Consider the following 21,452-nt stretch of genomic DNA (forward strand, 5'->3'; position numbering starts at 1 on the left):
TGATCAGCCCCGTGGCAAAGATCGCACAGCCAATGTCGGGAAAGATCCAATGGGTCCGATAATGTGTGGTCCAACCATAAATGAAGATGCCAATCGGAACAAGGATGCCTCCTGGTATCATAAGAGGAATGCGAAATTCTGGACGGCCAGGATCGGAATATCTCTTCTTAAGAGCACAATACACCTATGTCGAGTCAGTTGGGTCTGGGAACAGGGGATAGGGATCGATCCTACTCGGTCATTTATCGGAGCACAGATTTGAAGTCCGATAATAAAACCAACTCCGAGGGAGATATAGTGCAAACTTGCTGTTCCGGACGAGAAATTGTATGTCTTCTCCCACACGAAAGGGAAGGTAGCTAGGCTTTACGTAAACTTATCAGAAAGTTCCAAGTTTTTTAAGGGCATATAGGGAAGAACTTACACAAGATACATCAAACCATATAGATATGCTCGGTAGAGACCAAGGACCTGAATCACTGGCTGAGTAAACAGCATGATAAACGGCCTTACTAGATTCTTGCGTAGGATTTGTAAAAACGTTCGATCTGGAGTTTCATATTCTGTATGGAGGTCTTGATTTCCAGTCTCCTTGCGCAATTTTTTCGCCTTGTCATGCAAGATTTTGGGAGCATAGGTCTCGGAAAGGAAGATTAATGAAAGAATCTGGATACCGGCATCGAAAATAGATGACGACCAGAAAATCCATCGCCATGTGGTGTACTGCGCAATGTACCCACCAGCTACAGGGCAGTTAATGAAAAAGTTCTAAACAAGAAATAGGTAACTGGAAATCTACCAATGGGGCCTATCACAGGTCCAATGAACGGCGCAAAGCTATATATCGCAATCGCTTTACCACGTTCCTCCTTACGCCAGCAATCACTTAGCATACCTCCGTTCAACTACAGAAACAGGTATAGTTAGCACAAGAGTAAATATAACAAGTAAAGGTCTAATGGACGTACCGTCTGCGGAGCACTTCCACCTAAACCACTTAAAAACCTGAAGGCAAGGATTTGTGACTTGGAACTTGCAAACCCACATAGCGTGTTGAATATCAAATATATTGTATTTGCACACTGTAAAACAACAACACGGCCAAAGATCTCGGAGAGAGGCCCCAGAAGAAATGGGCCTATGGCATATGCAAGAAGAAATATTGACATAACCAATGCCTGTTCCATGGAACTTGTGATACGAAATTCCCTGGAAATATCTGACAGGGCAGGCGCTAACATGGTCGAAGAAACAGGAGAAACAAAAGCAAATAGGGCAATGATCATTGTGCAGACCCATTTTCTACGTCGACACCAATTCAGAGGATTGGCAGGGTCGTCTGGTCCAGACCAAGTGACCTATCCAACCGTCAGTATTTCAAATCTCCAAAGCAAGCATTCGACATACCAGATTATCATCTTTTGCTTCCTCGTCTTGTTCTTGATCACTAACTCCCTGTTCAACGTCTGGCGGGCTCCCAGCAGTTGGCGGATTATACCCCTTGGGGCGAGGTTCAAGCAGCCGGGAAAACATAGCTACCCAGCGTTGAAAGCAAGACAGATGAGTAGAGGGTGCACAGGTACTGATTGTTAAAAAATTTTTGGTAGAGAGAGGCTAGTAGGAAATGATGACGAAAGATAAATGCCAATTAAATTGACTATGGGTTTATAAGGATATTTGTAGTATTGTGGTAGGTAAGGCATATACATATGTCGATGGTGAGTTTCATAAATTTGTTATCCTTGCACTGCCCCGGTAAGTCAACCAATGTAGATCTGGGGCGCTGGTCAACGAAAGCCTCAGGTGTGCCCACACCCTTCCGTAAGCCAAGATGAAATGAAACGCCTTACATTGGGGACTTAGAACTCCAGAAATAGAAACGGAAAGTAGGGCCGACCGATTGGGCCTGAAAGCCGGCTCGACACGACAGGTCAATCAGCAGATTTTGCGCCAGCCAAGCGCAACATGCGACCGGAGCTGTGGCGGTGAAGGTAATTCGTAGAGACCGCGCCACGGTCGCGTGCACTGTTACCCTTCACGACTAAGTAGGTAAGCGGGCGATCATCTCGATCCACCAGAAAGGTAAGCTTGGACAGGATCGCGCTAAACTTCTTTCAGAAGTTCCAGACGCAGTCTAGCGTGCCTGGACCACTGCTTCTTTCCAAGAGCCTCTTAAGCGGCGCCCAGGAACACCAAGGAGTCGGGGAATGAAGGCTCATCGGCTGGGCGTAAACGCCGCTGGAGCCAACTCAGCTCAGCTGGCAACCTGAAAGGATTTCTCTTGTCGAACCGCTCCCTTGACGGTCTTGACCGCATCATACATCATCCAACGCAGCTCAACTGCTGGCGTTTTTGTGGCTCCACAATCACGTCCACAGAAAGCCGAAGAGCCAAGGATGTCAACCAAGGGCATTCATGAGGTGACATAGGAGGAATAGGCACCTCGAAACGCCGACCGGAAATACCTCGACACAGCCCCCCAATGCCACAATCATCTCACGCTCGGCATGTCAGTCAGATCTTTGTGGACTGCCAATATTTGTGAAGGGCATCTTAGTTTGACTTTTCAAAGTAAATGATATAAGGATGCATGAGGGAGCAATCTCAACTGTAAATGCTGCTGTTACCTGTTAATCTTGTGATTGTTTGGAAAAACGTATCTACCGCGATTTTCTTTATTTCAAATAACCTTGTACCCCTTAAAGAAGAGTTATGAATATACTAGTTGCACCAAGTGGTTTCAAGGAAAGTCTTGAGCCTGGAGCTGCTGCAGATTGCATCGAAACTGGTATTTTGCGTGTCGTCCCAGACGCAATCATTCGAAAGGTGCCATTATTTGATGGCGGTGAAGGATTTGCTCGCGGTCTTGTCAGAGCAACCGGAGGAGAGCATAAACGATTGACAGTCACCGGCCCTGTCAGGGATCCCGTTAGCGCTTCATATGGGTTTCTTGGCGGTATAGGGCCGCGCACAGCTGTCATAGAGATTGCCGAAGCTGCAGGGCTGCGTCTGGTCCCAAAAGGAAGACGAGATCCAACTAAAACAACATCTTATGGGGTTGGAGAATTGATAGCAGCTTCTCTGGACGAAGGCGCGGAGCGAGTACTAATTGGCTGCGGAGACTCCGGAACAAGCGATGGAGGGGTCGGGATGTGTCAAGCTCTGGGGGCACGATTCTTAAACAGAGACGGATCCGAGTTGGGTCGAGCAAACGGCGGAGAAAGTCTTAAGAATCTGGCAAGCATTGACCTTTCTGGAATCCACCCTCGAATAAAGGAAGTTCAAATCAACGTGCTTTGCAACTGGAAGAACATTCTATGTGGGCCTAAAGGAGTTGCGCGGGTATATGGGCCGCAAAAAGGGGCCACAGCGGCTCAAGTTGATCAGCTTGATACGGCATTGGGGACATATGCCGCAGTTGTACAGGCCACAATTGGAGTAAGTGTCGCGATGATGCCTGGCGGTGGAGCATCTGGGGGTTTAGGAACGGGATTTGTGCTTATGGGAGGCACACTGCGCCCAAGATTCGAAGCAATTATGGAATACTTCGGGATCGAGGAGCTGTTCGGCGAATGCGACCTTGTGATCACAGCTGAAGGTGGCATAGACTATCAAACTCCTCAAGGGAAAATTCCTGGCGAAATCGCGCTGCGGGCGAAAAAACGTGGGATTCCTGTAATCGCGATTGCGGGAACGATCGGCACAAACGCGACAGTCAACTATAGCGCTGGAATAGATGCGTTTACGAGCATGGTCCGAGGCCCCACAACACTTGAAGACGCGGTCGCTAACGCTCCGGTGCTCTTAAGCGAAAGCGCTGAGTCTGCTATGCGAATGGTTATGATTGGGCGTCATCTTGGTATGAGAACCGACGATACTGTGCACAGCGGTTGGCTCGGCGGTGCGGAAAGGAGGAAATCTTTAGGTATAGGCGGATTCAAGATGCAGATGCCGAGGCCTATTTTTAAACTGCTTTTTGTTCTCGCCACGTTTTACGTACTCATCTCAAGGCCCTGGATTGCTGCAAATCATTACTGATGCATATCGTCGATTTGTGTTGTTCGTTCATCCTAAGATATTGAGCCTGGTATCTTTCTGTATCACCAAATTCTTCATGTTGTAGAATAGTTCCATCAATCCAGTTTTTCTAGGATCAAGGGGCGCTGACGTCGAGGCGAAGCGAGGAATTCGGCCACAACCCGCGATGTCAGGACGTCGGGAATGCCAAGTCGAGTAAGGCGCCAGAACCGCTGACTCAGCACTCCAAGTCAACATCGACTGTTCATTGATGTCACGACACGACGGGCCATCGTGAGACTACTAGTCGTATGGCAGAGCATTTTTCATAAGAAAGCCTACACTTTTCGAAATTGATAGTGAAATACAACCCATAGTAATTTGGCGCTGGAAACTTTAGATTCGGACCTATGGCGAGACGAACTTTGTGGCGGTACTTTCGGCCCGTAGAAGATCTAGAGCTTTGAGGAGCGTGTTTACCAAACTCCATATTATGAGACTCAGCAGAGATTGACTTTATATCATTCACAGCCGACATCCGCAAGAGCATTATGACTCCTCTTTGTGCTACCGATTAACTCGTCTAACCTTCTTCCCACCCCATCATTCGCTGAGTTTCTAGTTGACGCTGTGCGACGCGGAAAACAGTTTTGCGTTAAACCATACAAAAATCGTGATGACGACATGCGACCTATGGGAACAATGGGGCTCGGGAAGCTTAATGTTACGCAAATGTATCAGGCACTCTGGATCGAAGCTCAGTTTAGCATCTCAGGCCTACGTTTACAATGGTATTTCTTTAACTTGCTTACCACCTGCAGCAGTGGCGAGCAAATTCTCGTTACGCATCGCTCACCTCGCCGCTGCGCTTGATTGCAATGAGCTCCTTTCCACCTTCCGATGCTGTGACTGAACACTCCAAGCATCCTAACGAAAAGCATCGTCCTGAATCACCTAGTACTCCACCTTCTGACCTTTCGTCGGATGAGAGCAATGAACCGATATACGAAGCTATTAGAACCCTTTCTGAGCATAATTATGGCGCCGACAATGCTCAGGTTGCTTCCATCCTGTCACGGTCACCCAGTCGACAGAGGGCCGATAGCACTCAGCTAGAAAGGCGTGATACATTGGCGGGCGTCGAGATTGGAGATCCAGTTTTGAACCCAACAATGCCGGAGTTTGATTTCTACAAGTGGGCTCGGATGTTTATGAAGTTAATGGAAGATGACGGCATCAAAAAACCCCGGACAGGCGTTACATTCAAGAATCTCCGCGTTTCAGGATCCGGAAGTGCTGTTCACTACCAGAGTACTGTACTCTCACCCTTGATGGCTCCGCTCCGGCTGCGTGAATATCTTGGTAAAAAGTCAGAGAGAGTGATACTTAATGATTTCAATGGCATGTTGAGCGCCGGAGAAATGTTGATCGTGCTTGGTCGACCTGGAAGTGGATGCTCTACGCTCCTGAAAACGCTTAGCGGTGAACTAGCTGGTCTCAAGAAAGGGAAGGATTCTGTCATTCACTATAACGGCGTGCCCCAACGTATTTTCAGCAAAGAGTTTCGTGGAGAGGCAACGTATAGCGCGGAGGATGAAAAGCATTTTCCTCACTTAACAGTAGGTCAAACCCTGGAATTTGCTGCTGCCGCTCGAACTCCGTCAGTTAGAGTTATGGGTGTCCCAAGGAAGACTTTCGTGAAGCACATCACGAAGGTGGTGATGAGTATCTATGGATTGAGCCATACACGAAACACGAAAGTCGGCGATGATTATGTTCGTGGGGTGAGTGGAGGGGAAAGAAAACGAGTCAGCATTGCTGAATTGTCGCTCTCTGGATCACAACTGGTGTGCTGGGACAATTCAACCAGGGGTCTTGATGCAGCAACAGCTCTTGAATTCACCCGTGCCCTGAAGATAAGTTCCCATGTCGGCGGAATGACGCAGGTTCTTGCTATTTACCAAGCCAGCCAAGCGATATATGATATGTTCGACAAGGTGATTGTATTGTACGAAGGGAGGCAAATATACTTTGGGCCTGCAAAGTTAGCGAGGCAGTATTTTGAAGATATGGGATGGCTCTGTCCTCCACGACAGACCACGGGTGATTTCCTCACTTCCGTCACTAACCCACAAGAACGAAGAGCCCGACAAGGGTTCGAAGGAAAAGTCCCCCGGACTGCATTGGAATTTGAGCAGCATTGGCATAAGTCTCGGGCTTTTATAGACTTGCAAGATGCCATCCAACGAAACGAAGGAGAATATCCTATTGTCAGCGAAGCCCTAGCTGAGCAACGTCAAGCTCATCAGCAAGCTCAGGCGAAACATGTTCCAAAGAAGTCGCCATACACTGTCAATATTTTTATGCAACTCAAACTATGCATGGTACGCGCGTATCAACGAATGTGGGGTGAAAAGGCGTCCACAGTTGCGGCTATTATCAGTCATGTTGTAATGTCACTGATCATTGGATCGATCTTTTTCGGGACTCCGGACACCACGAGTAGCTTCTTTGCAAAGGGTTCAATTTTGTTCTTTGCTATTCTCTTAAATGGCTTAATGTCCATCACAGAAATCAACGGGTCAGTAATACTTCTCTTTAATATAACCTTTTGAAATTTAGACTGGCTTAGCTAACTAATTGAATCTAGACTATGTAAGATACTTTAGAATTATATACACTCGCGCAGATACTGACTTGGACATAGACGTTCAGCGCCCAATTGTTGCCAAGCACGTCAGCTTTGCCTTCTATCATGCATATGCAGAGGCCATGGCTGGTGTTGTGGCCGACATTCCCATTAAATTTGTAATGGCTACAGTATTCAATGTCATTCTTTACTTTTTAGGAGGGCTCATAAGAGAGCCGGCTCAGTTTTTTATTTTCTTTCTATTCACGTTCATAACGATGTTGGTTATGTCTGCTATTTTCCGTACGCTTGCTGCTGCCACAAAAACAGTATCACAGGCTCTAGCTTATGCAGGTGTTATGATCCTTGCCATTGTTATTTATACGGGGTTTACGATTCAAAGATCCTATATGTGAGTGAATTTTTCATTGTTGGTTGCTTTTAATAGCACATGTTTTTTTTTTCCAAACTTGGTATCTAATATCGCACTAGGCATCCTTGGTTCAAATGGATCAGCTGGATTAACCCGGTTGCCTACGCATTTGAAGCCATTCTTGTGAACGAGATACATAATCAGCGGTACGGTTGTTCTGTGCTTGTTCCTCCGTATGGAACTGGAACCAATTTTGACTGTGCCGTGGCTGGTGCTGTTCCTGGTGAAAGAACCGTTTCAGGAGACAGCTGGGTTAAGTCGAGCTATGGTTACAGCTATACTCACCTGTGGAGAAACTTGGGAATCCTTTTTGGCTTCATGTTCTTTTTTTATGGCCTATACTTTCTTGCCACTGAATTCAATCTTTCGAATCAGTCAACTGCAGAATATCTGATCTTTCGACGAGGTTATGCACCTAAACAGACAGTACACCAAGATGAAGAAAACGACACTAGTGTACTGCAACGTGATCATGAAGACCCGGTTAATTTCAATACAAACGAGAATAATCCGGGAGAAAAAGTCGCTAATGTCATTCCTCCTCAAAAAGACATATTTACCTGGAGAAATGTGGTCTATGATATAAGCATCAAAGGAGAGCCTAGACGGCTCCTGGATAATATTTCCGGATGGGTACAACCTGGCACTCTCACCGCACTGATGGGTGTTTCTGGTGCTGGGAAAACTACATTGCTGGATGCGCTGGCGCAACGTACAACAACTGGCGTCATCACTGGGGACATGTTTGTGAATGGTAAACCCCTGGATGCATCCTTCCAGCGGAAAACTGGTTATGTTCAGCAACAGGATTTACATCTAGAAACAACTACCGTCCGTGAAGCACTTCGCTTTTCTGCTATGTTGCGTCAACCAAGATCCGTTTCGAAAGCCGAGAAATATGCGTATGTTGAAAAGGTGATCGAAATGTTGAGCATGGAAGAGTTCAGTGAAGCCGTTGTGGGCAATCCTGGAGAAGGCCTGAATGTTGAACAACGAAAACTCCTGACGATTGGTGTTGAACTTGCCGCTAAACCAGCTCTTCTCCTATTCCTAGATGAGCCAACTTCGGGTTTAGATTCGCAGAGTTCGTGGTCTATAGTTACATTTCTACGAAAATTGGCCGACAATGGGCAAGCCGTCCTTTCAACAATACACCAACCCTCGGCGATACTTTTTCAACAGTTTGATAGACTTTTGTTTTTGGCTAAAGGTGGCCAAACGGTATATTTTGGAGACATCGGGGATAATTCTCGGACTCTCCTTGACTATTTTGAGGCCCACGGTGCGGTGCCATGTGGGCCTAATGATAATCCTGCTGAGTACATGCTCGACATAGTTGGGGCAGGTCCAAGCGGCACATCCAAGCAGGACTGGCCAGCTGTGTGGAATGCAAGCGAAGAATCTAAAAGGATTCAAGAGAAAATCGATCAAATTCATGCAGAGATGAAAACTAAGGGGTCGTCTGGAGAGCTAACTGATGCATCTGGAAAATTCGCTATGCCTTTCAAAGATCAGGTATACTATGTTACCGTTCGTGTTTTTCAGCAATATTGGAGAACGCCGTCATATATCTGGGGGAAGATGATTTTAGGAGCAATGGCGGCGGTATTTATGTATGTTTCCTCCCTAATCAATACTTATTCGGATGCTAACCAGTCTAATCACAGTGGATTTTCCTTTTACATGCAAAACTCATCTATAGCAGGCCTCCAAAATTCTTTATTCTCCATTTTTATGCTTATGACAATTTTTAGCACCCTGGTGCAGCAGGTAAAGTCTCAAGTCATGTTGTCTGCAAAGTTCAGCACTAACACACTTGCAGATTATGCCTCGATTTGTTACCCAGCGGAGCCTTTTCGAAGTTCGTGAGCGCCCCTCTCGGGTATACAGCTGGCAAGCGTTTATTATAGCCAATATGATTGTTGAAATACCGTATCAAATATTCCTCGGTGTCATTGTGTGGGCTGCGCTTTATTATCCAGTCTTTGGTATCCATCAATCCTCCGAGCGGCAAGGCTTATTCGTTATATATTCCGTTCAGTTTTTCATTTTTGCCTCCACCTTTGCGCAAATGGTGATTGCCGGGTTACCTGATGCCCAGACGGCTGGAAGCATTGCCACGACCCTGTTTAGTTTAATGCTCACGTTCAATGGCGTCCTTCAGACCCCAAAGGCGCTCCCGGGATTTTGGATTTTCATGTGGCGAGTTTCTCCGCTCACATATATCGTTGGTGGACTAGCTGCGACTGTTCTCCATGGCCGTGTTGTCCATTGCGCCCGCAATGAACTTGCCATATTCGATCCCCCGCCAGGGATCACATGTGGTCAATATCTGGAGCGATATTTTTCGCTTGGAGCTCCGGGTCAGCTTTATAACCCGTCTGCCATTAAGTCTTGTGAATACTGCTCCTTATCATCAGGCGACCAGTTTCTCGCTGGCTCCGAGATATCGTGGAACCAACGATGGCGAAACTTTTGCCTTGGATGGGCATATATTGGATTCAATGTGTTAGCGACAGTGGTACTATACTACGTCTTTCGAGTCAGTAGACCAGCGGGGAAGACCAGTCCGAAAAGATGGTTGCGCTTGGCGAAATACTATGTTCAAGTGATGGGAAATTGGGTACGAAGTATTTTTGCCAGGAGAATGGAGAAGACGCCAAGGGGAAAGGAGCATATATGTGATCGCATTTACTGATCGATCTAAACAAGAACTCATGTGGAAGACCAGTTTGTATAACTAATATCACCCGGATTATTTATTTATTCTATATTGACACAGATATGCTCATTTTATTTCTGACCTAGACCAACTCTGTCTTCCTTTCTAAAATCTTTCTTTTAAGGCCTTCCCTCTCGGACCCTTTGCATGGTAAACTCCATCTCACCCAGCCACTTGAAAATCGCCTCCAATCCTTCACTATTAGCTTTCCCCCAAGCCCTCTGGAGGCCATATTTATGTATTTAAGCTTAGCGTAAGCGTCTTTGGCTGTTCGCAGGCATACATATCGCTGGTGTGCTGAGAATCATATAGCGGTAACGAGAGGGTATGAGTAAGATATTTCCTTATATCATCATCAAAAGGTAATAGATATAGGCCAGAATGTACGGGTCTCACAATCGAGGGGTATCAGTCGCTGAAATCCAAAGTCGCGTAAATGCCATTATTCGCCTTCTAAGGAAGGATATGTGATAAGGGTCATACTACTCGCTTTAACGATGTTGTATGTAACCGGTTTCTTTATAGCTGGGTTAAGGTTATGCCCCTGCACTTCTCAATTTCGTTAAAAGAAGATAACTTTGTGGAATACTTTTGTTCTTTACTATTGCCGTGGCTACCCCAACATAACCTGGAGTTGTCGAGGGATTTCTGAGGCATTTGATTTAAACCCCTTATTTTATTAATGTTATATGCTGATAAAACACCGATAAGCATCCAAATTGGCCATAAGACGTTGGTTCTGGCTCTCTTGGTTTCAAGGAATAGGTTGTGATGAGAAATATCAACTGTCCAGTTGAGTATATCGCGACTGGGTAGTTGATAAATAGGGGCTATCAACATCTAACATATGCCATCTGGAAATTCTGAGAGAACTCCAAGGATTCAGCATGCACATCCTATCCCAGATGGGTCATTTCAAACGTGGGTAGAATTGCTTGACAGCACGCCGGATATAGAGCTCCGTAAATACACCAGCTTAAAAAAGGCACCAAAATATTTATTGCGAGTACACATTTCCATATTATCATAGACTACGACAACGTAAGACAGGAGACTGAAAGTTCTTCGGAGGCCCGTATGAAGCCAATCGGTTGGTTCTCGGGGGAAGACTGATAGGTAATATAATCAGCACAGAAATGACTGCATCTATCAAGTTAATTGTATCAGCTGTTCCTAATAAGGTGGGAATGGTAAAAAGGTTCGGGAATTCAGTGTCTCTTGAGGTGTTTCATATTTGGACTATGTGTTAATTCAAGGCAACAGAGAACTAGGAAAGCTGGTGGATGTGAGCAAAATTATGTACCTTTCTTGTATTCACGAGCCTTCAAAGAAGTCAAATAATCTAATTTCACATATACATCCTCTTCTTTGTGTACATCCACGATGTAGGTGTTGCGCGTTAAGCCAGTATAAAGCTTGATGTGCGGGCGTGACACATGCCAATTCCTGGATTAAATCGTCTTTAAATGGTTGAGTAAGTTGCAGTGCTAGAGTATAATACAGGTTTCCTCATGCATGGGCTGCTTTCGTAATGACATGCAACGGAAATTAGACCCAGCGGCCGATACGTTTCAGCACAATTCGCAGAATATGCATAGTCCAGCCATACCGGTCAACTTCCGTCTGAGGTCCTACCAGTAGCGACCAGAATAATACCTCCGGAAATTTCCCCAGGAAAGCCAATAGTGAGAGAATGCCTTCCATATCACGATATTCGGCGGCCATATTCGTTGCTGTATCAAGTTCTATCAACAATTCCGCGGAGGATCCATGCCTTTAGCATGCCATGACAATCCAATAACCCAATTTTGATTTCATAGAGTCCGTCTCTCCATCCAACTGCCTCCAATGTCTTTTCGTCAGCGTTTTCTTCGACCAATTGAACATCGAAACCTCGGCTGGGCCAGTCCTGTCGTCTTCTAGCACTTTCACTATTTCATAATAATTAGGGTCCACCGTTAGCTCACAGTCCCTAAGCTGGCCATTAAAACACCTCACGAGTCCATCTAGCGTGCCGAGTAACTCGGACTTGACAAGTTCTGAATGGTCCGCAGCAAAATTCTCCCAGTGCTCAAGTGCACAAAGCATCCACCAGGAGCTAATTGCAATATGAAATGAGCGGAGGTGGGGGAATATAAGCGGGATATGGGCAATCGTAGAAGTGAATCTATCAAGGACGGGAAGATCACGATATGTGGCAACAGGGTATAGGAGCTCGAGAGATCGAACAGCAGAAAGGCAGTGGGATGGGAAGAGTCGCTTCACGTCTGAGAATGGGGGAAAGTAGTTTGGTTCGATCGAGAATGTGTTTGCGGAGTAGAGGAAGTGGATGGATTCATGGTACCTGGAGAGGTGGGCGCATACAGCCATATCAGTCACAGATACGATCGTAGATACTGAATAAAATGACAACTCACGCTCTGGAGCAGCTAAGCAGCCACCCAAAGACCTGCAGACGTGCGATTTCAATTTGCTCGTGGGTAAGAAAGTTCTTCTGCGCAGCAATGGGGCGCGTCCTACACCGATCTGTCCCATAGTCGGCCAGGCGATGGCAGACGGTATGCCACCAACCCTCCCTGAACACCTTCGAGTCCTTGCTGCCGAAGTACCAGACATGGAGTCGCCCTCTCTTAAAAAGATGCACGTATATCATCTCCCGGAGCTCCATGGGAAGCTGAAAGATCGGGCTGTTGAGCGTCGCCTGTTGGGCCCCTCCCACATCGCTAGACAAAGCGGATACCATCGCGCACAGTCGATGAACGAGCTGGGTTCAAAATGATGAACACTTGCAAGACAGGGAAAAGAGAATGCTGGGTGAGCCTTGGACGAGGGCTGTGTGTACGGTGAGAGACGTCTGTCAAAAAAAAAGCCGTGAGCGAAATCCCGTTCTGACTAACTACGTCTCGGATGGAATGAAACGGACAGGCCGGGGTTGGAAATGCATAATAGCGACTGGAATGCGCAAACGCAGGCGCAAGAACGAAGGCATCTTTGAAACAGAGCGTCACTCCTTGCTTGCGGAGGCTGTGATGAGGTTGCTTGACGGCCGACGATAGCCACCCTTAACTAGTCACATAACGGCAATGTCGAAAAGCTCCCTTTCTTTCTACATACAAACGCCAATCCAAATGCAATTACCAAAGCCCTCATTTCTGCTAGCTATTCAGGCGAGACGAAGTCCGCAGTGGTTGACCCAGCCTTGATCCGGGTCAATCCATATCCGTATCGCCGTCTACGTCTCCGTCCTCATACTCACTGGCCTCGTCCTGCTCTGAATCTTCATCCTCTAGGTCGTCCAATTCGCCATCCGCATCTTCCAGGCTGTCGTTATCGTCGAGGAGTACAAATTTTTCCTGCGGCTTGGCCCGTTTCGCAGTTCCGCTTTTGTACTCCTTCGCCCGGCGCTCCCTTTCTTCCTTTTCATTCTGCTCTGCTTCCCTTCTATACATCCCCCTGAGAAACTCGAAGGGCTCAGAGTGGCTCTTGCAGAGCCTGCAGTTTTCGCAATTTTCAACTGGCGGGAGTAATTCTTTCTTCTTCATGCCCGCCATGTGGAGTGCTTTCGCGTATCCGTGGGCGCTGAGGCTACGCGGCATGGCCTCCAGAAGCTGAAGAAATGGGAGCGAATAAACTCTTTTGGTCTCCCATTCGGGCAAGAAAACTTCACGGAGTTGGAGCTTTCCCTCGTATGCATCATGCATTATAGGTAAATAGACTCTCTCTTCTGTGAACTCGCACTCCCAGATCAGCTCCGGGTTAGTCTCACGGAGGTACTGCACATGGATCTTGCATGAGAACCTCTCTGTGAGATGGTAGCCCTTCCGGTTGCAAAACTGCAGAATGGACGTTGCCAGCTGACCGACATCATGTCTATGCATAAAGGGAAGACAGCTCCATAGCTCCGCAGCTGGTGGTGGCTGTCGCGTCTCGTCGGGCTTTTCATGAATTTCCACCACGATAGCAAGCCTACAGCTATTTTCTCTTCCCGAAACACAGCCACGGATTTCTGACAGCCATTTCTCCTTTGGTTCGTCATACGCGATTTTGATCACGCAGAGCGGGCCAAGATTCTGCCATGGGACGAGGCCGAGATCAACACGAACGAAACCCTGATTAATGAATGATTCTGGTAGTGATCTCCGTCAGCCCAAATCGCAAGGCGAATGAGAGATTTACTGGGTGTTGCTTACCTTCATCGACGATCAGGCTATAGTCCATGAGTGAGTCCCCAAGCTCACTCAGCCATTTCATAAACACAGACCGTACAGCCTGGTATAAACGATTATGCTGGGCTGGAAGAGCGGCCTTTAAGGCCATTTTCATCGTGGATGCTTGAAGGTCTAGTACCTTTGTCCTGCTGATAGAGATGCTGATCTGGAATACTGCTGAAGATGCAGATTATGGGCCTGGAACCAAGAGAAAGAGAGATGATGAGGAGTTTTGATTTAAAGGTGTGTGCAAGTTTGAAAAGGTCGACAAATCCATTGTCTCCGAGTATCATGCTGTGAATAAAGGCCCAGTTTGTTACCAGCGAGGAGCACAATGATGTATAGAACGTTCCGCAATCTTCTGCCTCCAGAGGGTGCTAGCTGCTCACGCACAGGCATTTGCCCTTTATTTTGCGCAGCATTTTTTCATGCTCCTGTTGTAAGTGTTCCTCACTGTGATTCAACAGGCTGTCATTCAACAACAAACAGCATATTGATCCCCTTTCCCCGTGATAGACAATATATGTGGTTGCAGAAAACAAACAGAGCTGCCCCCTTTGTTTGGCAACAAGAAAAAACCCCAAATTAATAGTAAGAAGTGGAATAGCGATGTGCTATACCATGAACAGAGAAGAAATCACATTCACAAGCCTTTAATCATTTAGATTGAATTGTCTCTTCAGGCCCTGTATCCAAAGTGCGCCACTAGGCATGTATGAACATGCTTCATGGGATTTAGTCTAAAAACATCGCCACTCATGAAACAACAGTGGCAGCGATGCTTTTGCTAGCCTGCACGTGGATCCAAGGCCGTCCGCGCAATCCCGTCTGATCTGCTTCCAGCAGGCGATGATCCTCTCTGGGAAAACGAAAGTCCGCTGATCTTCCAGCAGGATAACCAGGAGACAAGTCCACAGCCCAGCCCCAGCGCCTGCACAAACCTGGATAAGAATACCCATTCTTTCCAGTGGTTTTGTGGGGAGTGAAGCTGAAGCCAAGTGCATGGGAATGCCAACTAACTAACTAGCTCGTTAGATAACTACCTAGTTTAACTGTTTTTTTTTAGGAATAGTATGATTGTTTACTTAAAACACACCAATGATATGAGATTTGGTGGTCTTATTCTGTACAATTTCCCTATACATGAAGAGTCACCAGCAGCAATGTGCTCCCTACTCACCATCTAGCAAAGGAACCAGTTCTGCTCTTGCTCAGCCAGAGGACTTTTGTTGCAGATCGCTTTATTGCCGTCAGGCGGAGAATCTGGGGGACGGCAACCTCCCCGCCGCCCACGGGCCGATGTTACATTAATATCTACAAGCATGTGATGAAGAACTGGGCAGCTGCATCGGATTGCTAGAGATTATTGTGCTTGCAGAGCAGTTCAAACCCAGAATATAAATAGCTGGTAGCTTCCCCAGCCGTCAAGAGCATGACCATTGTCTGGGAACCGCAGAAGGCTCCGGCTCGACATTCCACGAACCCTGTGACCGACGCCGCTCCGCCTTGTCAAATTTCAGGGACCATCCCTTCACGGCCATGCTTGCCCAGCTTTTCACAGCGCTTGCGCTGAGTGCTTGTTTTGCGGGAGCTCTCCCCACGACGCCCCGGGATGTCTCTGCCAATACGGAAGCGTGTGCGGCGGTTCACATCATGAGCGCGCGCGGCAGCAACCAGGCGGCCGGCGAGGGCTCGACGTTGGCTCCAGTGGCCACGGCGCTTGCTGCCTTATTTACCGGTGCCACACGAGAGGCCATCGTGTGGCCAGCAAAAATCATCCCATATGATACCAATTCCGCCCAAGGAACCCAGGCTGTGACTAGGCAGCTCACAGCGTATGTGAAGCGGTGCCCAAATTCGAAAATCGTCATGCTGGGCTACTCGCAAGGCGCGCATGTCATCGGTGACAGTCTGTGCGGAGGGGGCGGCGTTGCTGGCATCGGTCCCGTTACTCCTCCAATCGCCAGGGAAATTGGAAATCATGGCACGTTTCAATCCCTCCAGAGTGTGCTGCTTGATCACCGCTAACATCAGGCCTAGTGACCGCTTTTGTGGGTTTCGGGGACCCGCGACATACGGAGGGCAACTCCTACAACGTGGGGACTTCGAAGCGAAGTGGAGTAAGTCCATGGTCTCGGCAACTTTGTCTTCCATGATGATTGCTGACTGCCTCAACCCAGCTGTTCCCACGCGGACAAGCGCAGTCATGTTCAGTGTATGCCGATCGCATGCAATCGTTCTGCGACACAGGAGATTTCTTCTGTGATCGTGGAATAGTGATTGGAGTTCATCAGTGGTATATTCCGAAATACCAGGAGGCGGCCATCCAATTTATATCCAGAAAACTAGCGTGAAAGGCGACCTCGGTTAGTAATAAATACTTATACGTAGGTTATGATGATTCCGACGATATGAATATGATACATTTCGCATCACTTGCTGTTTTGATTGTCGTTAAATGCATTGCGCTTTGGAGGATTATGGGTGGATTCCTCGCCGCGGAAGGTGTCAAAGAAGCGTAAAAGCCGTTGAAACAAAAAGCTCTCTAGCTGGCTAACACCAGATCCACAAAATACCTGGGGGTTGTCAGAGGTCTCTCGCTAAATCAGCTCCTGAGCTATGCAGTGTTGTCAGCCCGAGGATCAACTTGCATTCGCGTCGAAAATAGAGAAACAGAAAAGAGTAGTGTATCACTTGGCCAGTATTATTGTAAAATTTGCTGCCGGCCAGGCTCGAGGACAATTGGTGCAAGCACCGTCCACAGTGAGTGTCAAAGCGTAGTGGCCCGCAACAGCGACATCAAGCCATCCATTCCGGATAATCACTCCCCAGCCTCTTTGGCATCACATCCCAAGCAATTCGACCTCCGTCGATAGACCCAGGGTACTTGACGCCTCTCAATTCGCCAAAACCGCTCTGCCTGGTCTCCCAGTGGTCTTCGCTCCAGCCGCCACCGTCACTGGGCAGCGGATACTCCTTTGGGATTGCATCTGCAACGGCGAATCCTGAGTCTGCGGGATACTGCCCCAGGGATTGGAGATATTTCGCGACGCCGGCGAGAGAGACGTCGACCGCGTAGGAGCCAAACCCGCCGATGACGAAATCCCGCTGGTAGACGGCGGCAAGGACCCCGGTCGCCAGGAGGTATCCCGCGCCGTGGTCGAGAGCCTGACAGGGCAGGACGCGAGCAGGGGTGGTGGTGTCAGCCGTGCTCTCGTTCCCACGGCCCGGCGACGACGCGAGGAAGTGCTCTGCCTCGGAAACGTTCATTCCAGAACACGTCTGCACCAGCGAGTCAAAGCCCCTGTAGCCGGCCCATGGCCGCGACTCGTTCGACTCCTGCGGACGCTCGTCGTAAGCGGACATGTTGGCGTACACAAGCCCCGGATTCACGGCCGCGAGATCCTCTGGCCCAAGCCCGTATTTTGCCAGACTGCCCGGTCGATAGCTTTGGATCAAGACATCAGCGCCCCGGACGAGATCGAGGAGCGTCTGCTTGTCGTCCGGCCGGCGGAAATCCAGCTGGATTGTGCGCTTGCCGCGACCGAGGTCGATATCCAGAGCGGGGAGAGCAGGGAGATCCGGGGCCGTAACCCACAGGACATCTGCCCCCAGAGCGGCCAGAGTCCTTCCAGCGACTGGAGCGGCGATGACTCGACTTAGCTCCAGCACCCGTAATCCCTTCAGCGGCCTTGGCTGCGTGCCAGGATCCAGGGCATCCGTGTAATTTCCAAAATGGCCTGCCATCCCCGCGCCGCCATCTCCGACAGTCGCAGCGTCCGGAACCGCAAACCTGTTGATATGGACGGGCTCGTCGCCCGCCGGCCAGGCTTCCCACTGGCCCATCCGCCTCAGCTTCACCACCACCGCATCGCCCTGCAACGCCGCTCTCTCCAGCTCCTCCGCATCCCAACCCTCCCGAATGACCTGAGCCACGCGCTCGCGACTCACCATGCCGTCCGGCGTCATATCGACGCCTAGGATTTCGGCAATGGCACGACGGTGATTGATCAACGCGTCGTGGACGCGCACGTAGCCGCCATCGCGCGTGAGGTACAGGCCGGATATCACGCCCCACGAGGACGGCGGCGGCTGCGAGGAGAGCGTGTAGAGCCGCTCAGAGACAAACGAGAGGGCAGCGCCGCGGGCGGAGATGGTGACGCTGGGAGGCTGTGGGAGGCGCGCGCGTGTGGAGTAGAGGAGGGCGCCGGCAAGGGTGGCGAGTGCGGTGGAGGCCTGCGCGAGATGGTCGAGTTTGTAGGAGGATGGGAAGAAGCGGTCGTGATCGGGGTCGCAGGATAGGGAGAGGGATGAGAGGGCCGAGGGTGGGAGATGGAGAGATTCCCAGATCGATCGGACGGTGGTTTGGGGCGTGAAGGACGTGCGGTTGGGGAGGCGAATAGGCATCACGGAGACTGGGATATGAGGAGTAGTTGTAAGTAGTTTAGAAACACAGCTGGAGAAGATAGGCCAGAGAAGAGTCGATGCATCGTTTATACGTTCAGCTATGGTGTTAAGCTGAGTGAATACGAGAGAGCTTCTCGTTCCGAATATCAGCCGATCAAGCCGACGGTGCCGTCAAAACGCCTTTGAAATTACTATCATCTATCTTCATCAGACTGCAATCGGCTTCACTTCGACCTCACCTCGCCCTCTCTCACCAGGCCTCTATCCCCGCCTCCCCCACGCCGCCACAGCCACACGGCCTCGGTCGCCCACGCCTTCGCACTCGCATGCCTCCCAATACCTCCACTCCGCGTCCTCACGCCCGGCTCGGTCCCTCCCTGCCCTCCGGCAGCCTCATCCAGCATAGCCGCCACGACATTCTCGCGCTCCACCACACTCCACAGGCCCTCGGCCATGGCATTCCCTTTCTCTCCAAACTCGCCGCGGCCCAGGCGGTACAGCAGACGGCCCAGGACCTGCCAGGCAAGACAGCGCTGGGCGGGCACGGCCGAGCGCGACAGGATGGCCAGTTCGGAGATGGTGTAGCCGGCGGCTTCGGGGTCGTTGGCGTGGTGGTGGAGGCCGAGCGTGGTGGGCAGGGCGAGCGCGGTGCGCGGCGCGAGCAGGGCGCCGGTGAGTGAGAAGCGCAGGGCGGCGGGCGCGAGCGACGTGGCGATGCTGTTCGGGTGGTAGGCGGAGGTGGGCGGTGTGTCGGGCGCGGAGGGTGTCAGCCAGGAGAGCGAGGAGGCGTTGTGCGGCGTCTCGGGGAAGTAGTGCGTTTGCAGGTCGGCGAGGAAGGACGGCGAGGCGGGATCGAGGTTGGGCATGGGCGAGTCGCGGAGAGGAGGTCTGGGGAAGTGGATGGGGGCGGGGGGTCGGGAGGCCGGGTAGATGTCCTGCGGCACCTGTGGAGGTGGGGTGTCGTCGTGGGAAGGGGTGTTTGCCTGGTGTATTTCGGTAGAAGCTTGGGGGATATCTTCAGTTGGAGTTTTGGTAGGAATATCAGCTGGCCGTGAGCTCTCTTCGTTAATGTTGGTTGCCTGTCGTTCTTTTGAGCCTTCTTCATCTGAGATCGTGGCTCTCTTCAGCAGCCGCTCGATGAGGGACGGCGACAGAGCCGACATCAACTCGGCACGTTCTCTCTCGATCTCAGGAGCTCCCATAGACGCCAGTCTTTGTTTATTCTCCTCGTCGATGGCGCGTCGCTCATCTGTCGCGGGGGTCGAGCGCGGTGCGTTCGCTGGCGGCGGAGTCGCGGTGGCAGCAGCATTCTGCGTCGCACGCTGTCGCCTGAATGCCGACGGAGCATTCCTCTTCCTGGGCTGCGGAAACCCTGTTGCTGTAGAAGCTAGCCGCGGAGGAGCTGGGGCGGCGGGCGCGGAGGGCTCTCGCTCTTTGATGTCGGCGACGAAGCCATGGAGGGCGGGGATGGAGCTGTGGGGAGGAGCGGGGGCGTCGTCCTCGGCGTCGGACAGGCTGACGATGAAGCGCTCGCCGCGCAGGGCCATGGCGGGACAGCGGGACAGCGGCGGCGGGCAGGCAGCGCGCGCGTTGGGTTGCGTTGGGTTGGCGAAGCTCGGTTTCGGCGGCGCGCCGACAGGTTGGGTGGGCGGCTTAAAACTCTAAATGGGCCCGGTAGCCGCCGGGGCGCCATGCCGTATCGGGGCTAGCGCGGACTGCCGGCGGTCGATCTCGAATTCGGACGAAAAGCGAAAGGCGCGAGGAGACAGCGCGCAGCGGCAGGACGGCGGCCGGGCTGCAGGGGCTGGAGCAGCGGCCGGTGTGCGGTGTGTTTGTGTGTGCCGATGCGGGCGGGCAGCGTGAAGCAACAGCAGCAGCGACAGCTCTGGCGGGCTCGATCACGGCCGGGATTACAGGGGTGAGACAGCGTGCGGCCAGCTGGCACAGCAGCAGCAGGCCAGGCCAGGCCAGACAAGCCAGGCGGGCGGGCAGCAGCGCAGCGCAGCGCAGACAGGCAGGCAAATGCCACCAGGCCGTAAGATTAGTTCCTTTTATTGCTTCTGCCAACTGCGCCGTCCTCGCCTCCCGTCGCTTGTCTTCTTCTCTCCCTCTTCCTCTCTTTCTCTCTTCTTCTTCCTCCTCCTCCTCTTCCTGCCTGCGTCTTCTCGTCTCTTCTCGCCCTTCTCGCCCTTCTCGCCCTCTCGTGTTCCAGCCGTCGCTCGCCTCTGGCTTTGCTCTTTGCTGGTCTGCGCTTTCGTGTTCCCCTCCGCCACCCGCATCCTCCACACACCCGACTTTTCCCATTTTCGCTGCGTCGCCCGTCTCGTCCATTTTTTTTCTTCGCTCCGCCCGCGTCCCCCCTGCGTCGTCGTCAGTCGTCCACCACCACCACCACCACCACCACCACCACCGCGCCTGGTGACCGCCACGCACGCCCTCGCGTCACCTGCCACAGAGCATGCCCACGGCCGGCGATGCTGCCGCCCCCGCCCTGCTGACGCACGACGCTGTAGACGCCGCTCCCGCCCTTGCGTCGTCCTCCAGCACGCTCTCCGAGTGCGAGAGCTTCGCTGCGCCCACCGTCAGCACCAACCACCACCCGCACAGCGCCGCCGGCAGCAGCAGCCACCGCGCTCTCCCCGCGGCGGATCCTGCTCGCGCCGCGCCTCCTGATCCTGCGGCGCCCACTGCCACCACCAGCACCACCACGACAGCGACCGCAACAGCGACGATGCCGGCGAGGAAGCACGACGCTCCAGCCACACCCCCGGGCGCCACCGCGCTCCAGCCACAGCCCGACGCCAAGCCCCGTCGCGTCCGAAAGCGGAAGGACGCCGACGCCAAGGACGACACGCCGCACGTGAAGCCCCGCCGCGGCCGAGCCGCCAAGGACAAGCCCGCCGTCGCCGCCCCAGCCGCCCCAGCCGCCGCTGCCGCCGCTGCCGCCGCCCCCAAGCGCGCGCGGAAGCGGCCCAAGCTGGACAACCTGCCCGCCCTGCAGCCCGCGCCCGCCCCGCGCGCCCCCGCCTCCGCCCC

At 51.3% G+C, this 21,452-nt stretch overlaps 9 protein-coding genes across 9 annotated transcripts; 4 read left to right on the forward strand and 5 right to left on the reverse strand.

The window, feature by feature from the left end:
• Positions 1-420: 420 nt before the first annotated feature.
• LOZ57_005765 (uncharacterized protein) lies at positions 421-1,533 on the reverse strand (the record flags this gene model as incomplete). The annotated part of the gene is made up of 4 exons (XM_049254792.1): positions 421-743; positions 800-905; positions 969-1,358; positions 1,408-1,533. 4 exons carry the CDS (start codon positions 1,531-1,533, stop codon positions 421-423), a joined length of 945 nt encoding a protein of 314 aa, XP_049106309.1.
• Positions 1,534-2,712: 1,179 nt separating this feature from the next.
• On the forward strand, positions 2,713-4,038 carry LOZ57_005766 (uncharacterized protein; the record flags this gene model as incomplete). Its single annotated transcript, XM_049254793.1, has 1 exon — positions 2,713-4,038. One exon carries the CDS (start codon positions 2,713-2,715, stop codon positions 4,036-4,038), a length of 1,326 nt encoding a protein of 441 aa, XP_049106310.1.
• An 857-nt stretch (positions 4,039-4,895) lies between these two features.
• Positions 4,896-9,777, forward strand: MDR1 (GTPase-activating protein; the record flags this gene model as incomplete). Its single annotated transcript, XM_049254794.1, has 5 exons — positions 4,896-6,598; positions 6,687-7,058; positions 7,139-8,692; positions 8,747-8,849; positions 8,902-9,777. 5 exons carry the CDS (start codon positions 4,896-4,898, stop codon positions 9,775-9,777), a joined length of 4,608 nt encoding a protein of 1,535 aa, XP_049106311.1.
• A 1,762-nt stretch (positions 9,778-11,539) lies between these two features.
• Positions 11,540-12,171, reverse strand: LOZ57_005768 (uncharacterized protein; the record flags this gene model as incomplete). Its single annotated transcript, XM_049254795.1, has 2 exons — positions 11,540-11,732; positions 11,795-12,171. 2 exons carry the CDS (start codon positions 12,169-12,171, stop codon positions 11,540-11,542), a joined length of 570 nt encoding a protein of 189 aa, XP_049106312.1.
• An 839-nt stretch (positions 12,172-13,010) lies between these two features.
• LOZ57_005769 (uncharacterized protein) lies at positions 13,011-14,124 on the reverse strand (the record flags this gene model as incomplete). The annotated part of the gene is made up of 2 exons (XM_049254796.1): positions 13,011-13,927; positions 13,992-14,124. The coding sequence occupies 2 exons, from the start codon at positions 14,122-14,124 to the stop codon at positions 13,011-13,013; spliced, it is 1,050 nt and encodes a 349-aa protein (XP_049106313.1).
• Positions 14,125-15,548: 1,424 nt separating this feature from the next.
• Positions 15,549-16,037, forward strand: LOZ57_005770 (uncharacterized protein; the record flags this gene model as incomplete). Its single annotated transcript, XM_049254797.1, has 1 exon — positions 15,549-16,037. The coding sequence occupies one exon, from the start codon at positions 15,549-15,551 to the stop codon at positions 16,035-16,037; it is 489 nt and encodes a 162-aa protein (XP_049106314.1).
• A 771-nt stretch (positions 16,038-16,808) lies between these two features.
• On the reverse strand, positions 16,809-18,416 carry LOZ57_005771 (uncharacterized protein; the record flags this gene model as incomplete). The annotated part of the gene is made up of 1 exon (XM_049254798.1): positions 16,809-18,416. The coding sequence occupies one exon, from the start codon at positions 18,414-18,416 to the stop codon at positions 16,809-16,811; it is 1,608 nt and encodes a 535-aa protein (XP_049106315.1).
• A 224-nt stretch (positions 18,417-18,640) lies between these two features.
• Positions 18,641-19,963, reverse strand: LOZ57_005772 (uncharacterized protein; the record flags this gene model as incomplete). The annotated part of the gene is made up of 1 exon (XM_049254799.1): positions 18,641-19,963. The coding sequence occupies one exon, from the start codon at positions 19,961-19,963 to the stop codon at positions 18,641-18,643; it is 1,323 nt and encodes a 440-aa protein (XP_049106316.1).
• Positions 19,964-20,874: 911 nt separating this feature from the next.
• Positions 20,875-21,441, forward strand: LOZ57_005773 (uncharacterized protein; the record flags this gene model as incomplete). Its single annotated transcript, XM_049254800.1, has 1 exon — positions 20,875-21,441. A coding segment is annotated over one exon (567 nt), but the record flags the coding sequence as incomplete, so codon positions are not given.
• Between the last annotated feature and the right edge of the window lie 11 nt (positions 21,442-21,452).

Source organism: Ophidiomyces ophidiicola, assembly GCF_022830035.1.
Source record: "Ophidiomyces ophidiicola strain CBS 122913 chromosome Unknown scaffold_31, whole genome shotgun sequence".
In the NCBI taxonomy this organism is placed as follows: Eukaryota; Fungi; Ascomycota; class Eurotiomycetes; order Onygenales; family Onygenaceae; genus Ophidiomyces; species Ophidiomyces ophidiicola.